At 46.0% G+C, this 12,010-nt stretch overlaps 1 protein-coding gene across 1 annotated transcript in view; it reads right to left on the reverse strand.

Moving 5' to 3' along the window:
• The window catches only part of Bptf (bromodomain PHD finger transcription factor), a 122,790-nt gene extending 115,147 nt beyond the window's left edge, over positions 1 to 7,643 (reverse strand). The window contains exon 1 of the mRNA XM_023713906.1: positions 6,827 to 7,643. Within this exon, the coding sequence (XP_023569674.1) occupies positions 6,827 to 7,554 (728 nt within the window). The 5' untranslated portion in view covers positions 7,555 to 7,643. The remainder of the gene's footprint in view (positions 1 to 6,826) is intronic.
• Between the last annotated feature and the right edge of the window lie 4,367 nt (positions 7,644 to 12,010).

Below are 12,010 nucleotides of genomic sequence, written 5' to 3' on the forward strand. Positions count from 1 at the left end.
AAAAAAAAAAACAGGTTTCTCTGACTTCTACCCACTGGTATAAGGGCCGACCAAATAGCTCAGCGGATTAAAGTGCCCGCAAGCAGACACAGGGGCCGGGGGTTTGATCCCCAGGCCTGCCTTGCTGGCCCTGCCCCCGGGGTGCAATGAGACGGCAAGGGAGACTGGACGGCAAGGGAGACTGGACGTGGTGGTGCACGCCTGTAATCCCAGCTCTTGGGAGGCTGTAAACAGGCAGAGCACTATGAGTCCAACCTAGCAGTGAGACCCTGAATACCCTGTAGACCCTTCCATAAAAATACAAAGAAAAAAAAAAAGTACCCACTGGTAGAAACTCTAATCACACTAGGCAGTGACTACCAGCAAGTTCAAGTTTCATTTCTAAACAATCCATGCAAACAAAGAGCAAGAAGCTCCGTGAGGCGCTCAGTAGTGCTCCCCATCATGCAGGTCAGCCCAGCTGAGGGTGTGAGGTCATTCAGATACACTTAGCCCTGAGACAGTCATCCCTAAACCCAATGAGTGAGTCCTTCAAGAGGAAGAGACACAGACAGCACAAACGGTGGTGTGAAGACAGCAAACCTGGAGCAACACTTTGCTCTACAAGCCACAAAATGCCAAGGACTGCCACAAGCCGGGGAAAAGGCACGGGGCCAAATCTTTCTGTGAGCCTCCAAAAACAATCAACTCTCCGGCACCGGATTCCACAGTGCTGAACTCCAGGACTTTGACACAAAACTTCTGGGGTGTTTTTGGTTGGATTTGGTCTTGTTTCTTAAGATAGGTTCTCAGCAGAAGTTCAGGCTTTCCCTAAGCTCACTATTTCAGGCAGGCCTCAAACTCGCAACGATCCTCCTGCCTCAGCCTCCCACGTGCTGGGATTACGGGTGTGCCCCATCATGCCTGGTTAAACTAGTTTTGAAGCCACTCAGGTATGGTGTTATATAGCACCCAAGAAACTCACGCGTGTTGGTACAGTAAGTCCCCGACCCACATACAGCTCTGTTTTGGGAGCGTGTGAAACTTGAGCTTTTGTATGTCAGACAAAGTGAGACTCACATTCCTTCGACACAAACATACAATATAACGCATAAAAAGTGAGGTCTGTTCAAGGAAGTGGATACTGCTGGAACTCACACGAGAATTACAGAAGTGACATTTCAAGTGGGTAATCAGAAGCGACAGGACAGCAGTGAGGAAAAAGCCCTCCCTGCTGCGACGGGACCGAAGTAGGTAAGCTGGAACTCTGCCATCAAACTGGGGAACACTTGAGACATTCCTCAGAAGGGGAGGAAAGGAAGCTTTCGAAGCTGCTACGGACACCCTAAACTTGGACCGCTAGACTCCAGAACTAGGAGACGCTCCATCTTCGCTTTCCAAAGACCCCTCACTTGTGGAAGTGTCACAGCAACCTAGGAAACTAATACAACTAGCAATTCAGGAATTCAAACAATGCTAGGTCAAGCAGCCACGGAAGTGGTGAGGAGTCCACCTTGTGCAGCCAGAGCAGGTTCAAATCCTCACTGTGCCAGCCCTGACAGTGTGATCATCAATGACCTCTCTACTACACTTTCTATGCTTTCTCCATCTGAAAGACCAACTTCTTGTTCTTGCACCAAAAGGGAGCTGTCAGGATGAAACAAAGATCCTAAGTGCTGAGCCAGAGCTGGGTGTGATGGTGCACACTCTTGAGGCTAAAGTGGGTGGATCGCTGCAAGTTTGAGGCCAGCCTGGGACATATAGTGAGCTCAAGGTCAGCCTGAGTTACATGGGCAGATCTGGTCTTAAAAAATAAATAAATAAATAAATAAATAAAAATCAATTAATAGGTATTAGAAATACTCTTCTAACAGATCCTAAGAAACATTTTGGGTCCTACACCTTCGTAGCCATAGTCTTGGGCAAGTTATTTAACCTCTTTGAGCTTTAGACTCTTCATCTATAAAGGGAAAATAAATATAGCGTCTAATTATTAGATTGTTGTGAAGAGAAATGAAAAATGTACATAAAACGCTTAGGACAATGGAAAGCTCACATGAGTGCTCAGTAAGCGCTGCTTTGGGCCATCCTCATTTGTTCGCTATCACCACCTAGAAGTTCCACTTGCAGGTCTCTAAAACGAAAGCCTCTACCACTGATGCCTACATAGAAAGCCTAAGACAACAAGGCTTGTGTGGATAAAACACCTCTGGCGTCTGTAGCCGAAGAAGGTCACTCAAGGAAAGACAAGGCCAGGAGGAAGGAGCATCCAAAGGCGGGGGGGCGGGGGGGGGCCAGAGTGGAACGTAAATTTAACCGATTAACTTGTTCACAGCAGTTGTGATAACCAAGAGCTCCTCTTAGGAGATTGGAGACACAATGGCTGTAAAGACAACCTGTTCAATAGACGGTGCCAGAAAAGCTGGCTTGCTACATGCCACAGGTTACAACTAGACCCTATCTTTCACCATGCATCAAACTAAAATCAAAATGGGTAAAAGATCTAAATAGCAAAACAGAAACACTAAATTTGGTGGAAGACAGACTAGCTGGAACTCTTGAAGACACTGGTGTAGGTAAAGAATTTATGAAAAAAAATCCAATCACACAAAAATATCACAAGGAATCATCAACAGGGATCTTACCACATTAAAAAGTTTCTGGACAGCCAAAAAAAAAAAAAAAAAAAAAATCACCAAGTTCAGAGACAACCCACACAGTGGGGAAACTTGCCAGCTCTCCCTCAGACAAAGAACTACTAGATAGAATACATGAAAAACTTAAGAAAAAAGAAAAATCAGACCTCTCCAAGTTTAAAGACCCAATTCAGAAATGGGCATCTGAAATAAAGGGACACTACTCAGAGTAGTAGAAAAGTCCAATAAATACATGAAAAAATATTCAGCATCACTGGTCATTCACGAGATGCAAATTAAAACAGCACTGAGCTGCTTTCTCACTCTGGAAAGAATGGCTATTATCAAAACTCAAACAATAATAAGTGCTGTCAGGGGTGTAGAGGAAAAGGAACCTTCCCCCTCCACTGCTGGGGGGAATGCAGACTGGTGCAACCACTGCAGAAATGTGGGTGGCAATTCTTCAAAAAACTAAAATCAGAGGTCCCATGGGACCTAGCTACTCCTCTTTTTGGTATGTTCCCAAAAAATATGTACACACTCATATTTATAGCGGCACAGTTGGTGAAAGATAAATCTTGGAAATAGTTGGTTGCTAAATCTAGGAAATAGCCAAAATGGCTATCAATCAATGAATGGTTAAGATGATGTGGGGTATTTTTAATACAAAGGAGTATTACTCTACCTGAAAGGATAATCTTGAGACATTTCTAACTAAACAGATGCACCTTGAGACCATACTCTTTAAGTGAAATACATTGAACACACGTTTAAATTTTGCAGTTTCTCTAGTGTGAGGCCAAGTATAAATAAGCACCAAAATGTATAATAGATGTGAAATGAGAAGAAAATATTCAAATGTGAAGAACAACTAGGGCACAGGGAGGAAAAATGAAGAAAGGGAAAACGAAAAAAGAACAGAACGAAAAATGGAAACAAAGCTTTTGTAAATAAGAAGGGAAAGGGCTGGCCAAATAGCTCAGTGGATTAAAGCACCAAGGTTAGATCCCTGGGCCTGCCCAAGGGGTACGCTCAGATGGCAACTGAGACTGGGCCTGGTGGTGTGCGCCTGTAATCCCAGCTCTTGGGAGGCTGTACACAGGCGGATCACTATGAGTCCGATCTAGTAGTGAGACCCTGAACACTCTGCAGACCCTTCCCTAAAATACAGGGAAAAAAATGAAATAAAATAAGAAGGAGAAAAGGGGTGAAGGGGAGGGGAATGGGGGGAAAAATGATATACCATGTACAGGCACAAATCCCCTGTGATGAATGTTATCATTATGTATATCTAAAATTACCAATATATTTTTAAATGCAAAAGAAAACAAACACGTCTGTTAACTACTAAAGGTCTACAGAGAGGACAAGTCCCGGGCCCAGTGACACACACAGTAACCGAATTTTCACTTACAATGACAATACAGCGTTAAAATTCTCTGCCAAAAGGAGATTGCTAAACGACCTGGTGACAAAGGTTGCCACACCACCATACCACCCTAACAAGATGCACACCAATGTGGGTGGGCACGCACACATGCACATACACGCGTGCATGGACACATCCACACACATCACAATGGACACATAATCAGACACCTGGGCAAGAAAAGATTATTAGATTTTTAAAAAAATAATCGATCCAATCAAAAAAGTAAACTATTCATTTAAAAACGTATTTTTATACTAGTTTTTGGATTAATATGACAACTTTAATTGACTTTTTTTTTGGGGGGGGAAGGTCTACAGGGTGTTCAGGGTCTCACTACTAGATCGGACTCTAGTGATCTGCCTGTTTACAGCCGCCCAAGAGCTGGATTACAGGCATGCGCTACCACACCCAGTTTCAATTGCCATCTCAGTGCGTCAGTCCCAAGGGCTGCGGGGGAAGGAAAGCAGGTGCAGGGATCAAACCCCAGGCGCTTTGATCCACTGAGCTACTTGGCCGGCCCTCTGCTGACATAGTCTTAAAACTACTAAAAAGGGGCTGAGGAGATGGCTCAGTAGAATAAACACTTGCCTGACAAGCACAAGGGCCTGAGTTCAATCCCCAGTTCCACCAACAAAAAAAAGTTAGTCTGCTTTGTTTTGCTGTTTATTTATATTTTCGGGTGGCACTGGGGCTTGTACCTAGGCCCCAGTGCAAGCTAAGCAAGTGCTCTACCACTTAGCTACATCCCAGCCCTAAAGAAATAGTTTTAACACATAAGCTCCTCAGCTCCTCAAGGACAGGAAAAAGAGGGCAGACAACAAAAAAACTCTGGCAGTCGGCAAGGCAGTGGGGCAAGTGACCACTGCCACAGCAAAGAGCCAAGAACCGCAATCCAAATGCAAAGAAGCTGCGAACCAATGTGCACATCTCCAATTCCTCAAAAGACACTGTGTGGGAGGCAAGGCGCCAAAAGAGAAAAGTGCCCAGGAGGCGTTTAAGGAGCAGATCCCGGGGGCTGAGATGCCCCGGCTCAGGTGTAAATCATTCAGAAAACAGAGGCTTTCAGTGACACAGGAAATGCTGTGTGCAGGATAGAAGCAGCCACTCCCAGCACTTACCTAGAGCAGAGCCAGTGACAACTGGGGAAGGCTCCGCTCAGCCCGCCAGCCAGCTCTGAAGGAAAAGCTAAAGACACAGCCTCCGAGGACTGCCTGGTAAAAGACACCCACCGTCACTCGCCACTCAGCGGATGCGGCTGCCAACAAGGCCCACCCACTCACTGATCTTCTGCAGGCCGTGTGGGTCCCCAAGGATCCATCTGAAGCCCGCAGAGAGACACCAAACCAAACAGCAAGGAGCAATTTACAAGGAACAGACCACACAACAAAGGGGGGGCCAATGAAGAGCCTCATGGATGAAATAGTATAGCCATGAAACAAAATTAGGATGTTAAAGTATCTTTCTTTTTGGTTGTGCTGGGGATCAAACTCAGGTCATTGTGCATATAAGACAAAAACTCTACCCCTGAGCCACATCTCCAGTTAAGGTTTTCTTTTTAAGAGGATTTTAAGAACAAAAGAGCTCTTAGAAAATAAAAACATAGAAAATTATGGTAGCAAAAGCACAAAACCTAAATATATTCTAGGGTTGGGAGGCTGAGATAAGGAAATCTAGAAAAATTAAGCAGCCCATAGCCCAAACAGGAAAAAAGACCAAGTGGAGAACTGCAGAGAAAAGATAAGAAAATGAGAAGACTGAAACAGGAAGTCCAACGTCCAATAAACTACTACTCCAGACAAATACAGAACGGAAAAGGAGGGGAGGAAGGCCTAAGGAGTTCTCACAAACAAGCAGAGCAGGTAGAAAATGCCCACCGCATGCCAACAACGCAAGCGGGCCCATGCAGCCGGCACAGGTGCGCAGCCGTGGACACGACAGACCCCGAGGCCTGCACCTGAGCACAAACCACTCCCACACACAGAATCAGGAAGCTGCTCCCCAGCCACCCCCCGCCTCCACATCTGTTTCACCCCATCACAGATTTCCTCACCTCACCTAATTCTAAGGTCTGAAAGGAAACCTGGAGGATTTTCTTTTATTTTTTTTCTTTTTTTTTTTTTTGGCGGAACCGGGGATTGAACTCAGGCCCTTGAGCTTGCCAGGCAAGCACTTATCCTACTGGGCTATCTCCCCAGCCCCAAGAGGATTTTAGAAAATACAAAGCAACCCACTCCCTCCACCAGGCTCGTCCATGGTGTCCGTACCGCATTTTAACCCTGCCCGATGCCCTGACTAAGGCAAGGCTAGCAGCTTCCTGACTGTCTAGTGATGCCTCAGAAAGGTCTGAAGAACACTTCAGCCGGACTCTGGTCCTGAACCTCCCGCTACGTGCGAGACACAGCCAACCTCAGGGCAATGGGCTCTGCTTACGAGGGGCTTTGCTCTAGCTGTCTTGTTCCATATTCAGATATGATAAAAGGAAAAAGAAGATGCAAACAAATCCCAGCACCAAGACTGCAGCGCAAATTACCTTACCGGGCTACAGAGGAATGTGGTCAAGAAAGAGGCCACGTCCCCAGGAACGTGCGTGGCGGAGTGCATTCCGCGTCTCTCACACGCTCACCTCCATATTCCTTCAAGTTTGAAACCATTTAACTACAACTCATTATTAAATTACAAAAATTTACACTACATCAGCACTATGCCTTTCCTGGATCAGTGAAGAAGAAAAATGGTTTAATTTTAAGTACATGCAAAAATTAAAATCAGATTTCCTTACATTATGAGTCTTCGGTTTAAAAACCAGTATTTCCGCCGACTCCTATCATATCCAATAGGCTCGTGCCGAATGTACGGTTTGTTTTTTTGGATCTCAGCAACACAGTCCGTCACTCCAGGCACCTTGTGTGCGACACAGACTTCACACTGCCACTCGTCCTCGGGCACCTCCTCAAGAGGTGGCTTCACACATTCCAAATGGTACACGGCTGAGCACGTCTCACAGCAAAGCAAGTCCCCAAGTTTGTGGCAAACCCTGCAGTGGTCGTCATACTGGATCACCCCTTCCGACATCAACTCCTCCCGGGCAATGTTTGTCGTGAGAAACTGATCGACCAAGAACTGCAGGACTTTGATCTTGTTCTCCACCGGCCCATAGGGGTAGTCCTCAGCTTCCTGGTAAGGAAGCACGTGGTGGTACTCCTTGTCACTCTCGCAGTACACACGCAGCACCTCGGGCCACGTCATCCCGTCTATGAGATACAGCGTGGAGTTGACGCTGTCCTTCAGGTCGGCAGGCCCGAAGGTGGTGTTGGAGGTGTCCTCCTCGCGCAGCACGGCTTTCAGAAGTGCGACGTGCATCTCCGCCAGGAGCGTGCACTGCTCTTGGCTCACGAGAGCTGCACAGAAGTCCTCGAAGCGGAAAGGGGACAGTCTCAAAACCGTGCCAAAGTTCCGCAGTACCTCATAAATGGCAATAACATTCATTACATGCTCACTAGGCACCATTAAATCCTCAGAGGACTTGGGGAATTCAAGGGGTGGGATGTCTTTTTCTTCTAATATTGGAGAACGAGGCCGATGTACTCTGGGTTTTCGCCTACCTGTAAGTAAAGAAATGACAGTATCACAAATCAATACATTGCATCGCTTCTACAAACTTGGGGTTCTGCAGTTCTTGCTCTCAAAAACTAGACAGGCACACTTTTATTACTCTAATGATTTCCAAATTAAAACAATACTAAGAATATGGGTTGGGAGTACTGCTCAGTGGCAAAATGCTTGTTATTATGCAAGACCCTGCTACCACAAAAAAACACCAAATCAGGGTATTTGTGAAAGATCAGACAAGTACATATGAGGAAAAACCCTCCATATCCGATGACCACACGGGAGCAACAGGTATCCCACGGCCTCGCTGCACTACACACACACCCATGAATCTGACAGGACCTTCCTTTACTTCCTGGAGGTCCACAGTGAAACCCAAGCTCAGAGAAGAGGAAAGAGAAAAACCAAAACAGAAACCAAGCAGGAGCCAAGTGTGGCGTGTGGGGCGTGGCTGGCGCACACCGGCTATACTGCATCTTATTTCATCTTCTGAGTAAGTCTCTGTGAGGTATTATAATCAGACCTGCTTTATAAGTAGGAAAAACAGCTGGGTGTGGCCCATGTGCCTGTAACCCCAGCACTCAGCAGGCTGAGGTAGGAGGGTAGCCTGAGTTTGAGACCAGCCTGGGTTGCAAAGTGAGCTCAAGGCCAGCCTGAACTGCAGTGCGAGACCCTGTGTCAAAAGGACAGAAATAAAATAAAAGCTATTCCTAAACGACCTGGCAAGTGCAAAGTCCCAAGTTCAGTCCCCAGTACCCCCAAAAAATAAAGAAAAGAAACATCTGTAGTAAAACACAGTACACATTCTGTGAAATTCCAGAAATTACCTTCATCTATGATGTTTGGGAGAAATTCAGAAACTCAAGCAGCTCTTACCCTATAAATCAGGCTTGCAGTTTCTCAAAATCTCTGGCTGATTTGTGCACACACTCAAGTTTGAGAAGCTGCCTTGAAACAAGCCTTCCTAAGGCTGGTGGAGGCGCAGCGAAAGCATCTGCTCAGCGTCCTCAAGCGCAGCACAAATGTACAGACCCGCAGAAGCTTAGCAGTCTGTACTGTTCTTATTCTCCACAGATAACTCTAATATGTAGCCACACTTGAAAACTACTGCTTTACAGAAACTGCACATTCCCCATACCACGCAGTAAACAGGGTTTTCATGCAAACTCAAGCCAGGGAAGTCAAAGGTTGCTTCCAGAGGCAGGATTATAGTAAGACTAATATAAAGACTTAAAAGTGGAAGCTTAAGCAAAGACAGTAAGAAGCCTACAAAAAGAAAAGAGAATGTGGTCTGCATAAAGAGACAGCAATCTGTCCATGAACTACCAGCAGTCCTGGTTCGAATGAACTTTAGGCCGCTCACTCCAGTTCACCTAACGAGTTACTAGCTATGCTGCTGTCAGATACTTCAGTTATGGCAGGGCTCCCGGCCACCTAATCAGTTATGAGCTACGCTGCTGCTCGGTGCAGACACTCAGATGGCCCCGCAACTGTTGGCAAAGCTTCCTGTGGTTCCTTCCATCTCACAAGAGTCTCACAGCTGGGTGCTCTTCTGCAACACGGGGCAGCTGGTCAGCAAACTCCGCGTGCGCTCACTGCTGCAGCCTGTTTTCTACATGCCTGAATTTTAAAAATATGCAGTGCGGTCACAAACTGTAGTATTGGTCCAATTTCTCCCTTTTCAATATAAAAAACTTACCTATACAATTTATACAGATACTGCCCAACTGCGCTGAACTTTTTAAGGATCCGAGACCTCTTCAAGGCCTTGCTAGAATGTCGCCTCCGGGGCTGCACTGCACCTCCTGCACAGGGCTGGCTCCCTGCGCTGCACAGCCCTCCACTCTGGCACCAACACATTTAGAGAACAACTGCTGGCCCCTGGCTTGCCTCAAAGTACGGAGCATGACTTCTCTGCTGTTGTAACTAAAAATACTCAACTAAAGACACCAAAAACCAAAAGTGAACACCTGCTGAGATTAAAATTTAGAAGCCGCTGCTAATTGTTCAGAGTGAACACCGAAGTTCACATCTCACTAATTCTAAAAGGAGTATTTACAGAGCGTTTTGAGGCTCTCATTTCAGAAGACAACTTTCAATGCAACGCACATCTGTAAACTACTTTGGCCAGCACACACATCCAGTCACGATGTTCGCGCACATCACGGGCGGTGCGTTCTGGTTGCTTCTTCTTTCCCTCCTCTCTACTCCTTCCACATTGTGCTTCTTAAGGAGGAAAAAACCTAATACGCTCCCCTCCTGGTAATGTACACCCAGGGTTGGTGCAGCACTGAGGGTTGCCCATTTCCAGCAAAAGCTAATGCTCTAGATCTGACAAATGTAATTCATTAATCTACTGTAGCAGATATACAAGCCATAAATGAGAACAAAAATAATCTATTACTACGTTGTTATTTTTAAAAATTATAAAATGATTTTGCCAAAAGTATCAAGGAATCACCCTTTGATCTGAAATGAATCTACCCCAATCCACGGCATATGGTAACCCTCAGAAGGCTTTGTTCTTCAAATACAGCCCATTTGTCCCCATCCCTATGCGCTGATACCAGGAATAACAAGCAGCAGCTGGCTCCCAGAGCACTTTCTCCCTGGTAGGAGCCGGTTGGGCACTCTGAAAGCGTTATCTCACTTCAGCCTCAGACTGGCTCCAGAAGGAGGTGCTACTGCTATCGCCACGCACGGATGCACACAGAAACCAATGCCTCACCCCATCCCAGCTGGCACCACGGTTACCGCGGAAACCTAAGCCCACCTAGCTCCTAGGTTACTCCCTCAGTGCAACACCACCTGAGCAGATGTCTCAGTGAATGAACGGTCGAGAAACAACATTCACCTTCTGTGCAGGTGAGAGGAACAACAGATAAAGCAGGTCGGTGCCACGGCTACAAACTGAGACCTACCCTAAATTTCAGCCAGAACTGCAATGCAAAACTTAATGCATTGGCTAGTGGCTGGACACACACACCACAATTCTATCTTCACAAAAAGTTCTGGACAGTGACGCTCTGGCGAACGATATACACAGCTCGCTGCGGCACACATGCCACGAGCGCCCACACTAGTCTAGAAGATCCATCGAGGCAGCAACGCACAATGACAGAAGTGCAAAGCATCCACTGCCTGAGTGACAAGCACCTAAAATACAGTTGGTACCCTATCTCTTTAAAACTGTGGTAGGAGCCTGGGATACAGCTCGGTGGCACAACACGTACCAGGCAAGCACAGGGTCCTGAGTTCGGTTCCCAGCACCAGAAAGTGAAGACATTAAGCATCCAATTTAAGAAGTCATACATATATATATATACATATATATATAATATGTGTGTTTATATACATATACACATATATATACACATACACACACAAATCAGTGTGAGCAATGTGTCCTTTAAAAAAAAGCTCGGGCTGGTGAGATGGCTCAGTGGTCTAAAGCACCTACTTAGACCAAGCTAAGCTAAGCAAAGCACAGGGACCGCGGTTCAATCCCCCAGCACCACATGCCAGCCAGCCCCATCCCCTGGTGGGCTGAGCTGGCCACACACACACACACACCAAAAATAAATAAATAAATAATTAAAAAAAAAAACTCAATTATTATTTCTAGAAATAATCCCAGTGTTCATCAGTAAAAATGTGTAAGCATATGGAATATCATACAGGTTTTAAAAACACTTAAGTGCAGCCAGGTGTGGAGGCACATCTGGAGCCCAGCACTCTGGAGGCTGGTGCAGGACTACAAATTCAGGCCCAGACTGTGTGACTGTTGACACCCTGCCTCAAAAATCAAAAATTTTTAAAAGGGCAAGGAACATGGCTCAGCGTGAAGGCCCTGGGATCAACCCCTAGAATGATAAAACTAACTGCTAAATTATTAAATGAACTAGATCTATTAAGATGAATAATTACAATGGAAAGGTTACTCAGGATTGACCCAGGACCTGCCCATGGTGCTATATCCACGCCCTTTTGGAATTCTCTTTTTAATTTCAAATTTGAGGTAGGGATTTTGTTTGTTTGCTTTCTTGTTGTCTTGAGACAGATTTCACTATGTAGTTCAGGCTGGGCTTGAACTCACCAGGTAGCCAAGCTGGCCTGGAACTCATGGAAATGTGCCCGCCTCAGCCTCTGGGCACCGTAATGATTACAGGTGTGTGTCAGTATGCCCAGCTAACAATTTTTTAATCTTTTATTTGGTACAGTGTCTCGCTATGCAGCTCATATTCGTACTGACCCTCCTGACACAGCCTCCCCAGTGCTGGGATTATGACTGAGAGCCACCACGCCCGGTTTCAGTGGCTGCCAGCTCTTTGCAGGGCCAGCATGGTATGCGGTA

Source organism: Octodon degus, unplaced genomic scaffold (genome assembly GCF_000260255.1).
Source record: "Octodon degus isolate 3935 unplaced genomic scaffold, OctDeg1.0 scaffold00033, whole genome shotgun sequence".
Taxonomy (NCBI): Eukaryota; Metazoa; Chordata; class Mammalia; order Rodentia; family Octodontidae; genus Octodon; species Octodon degus.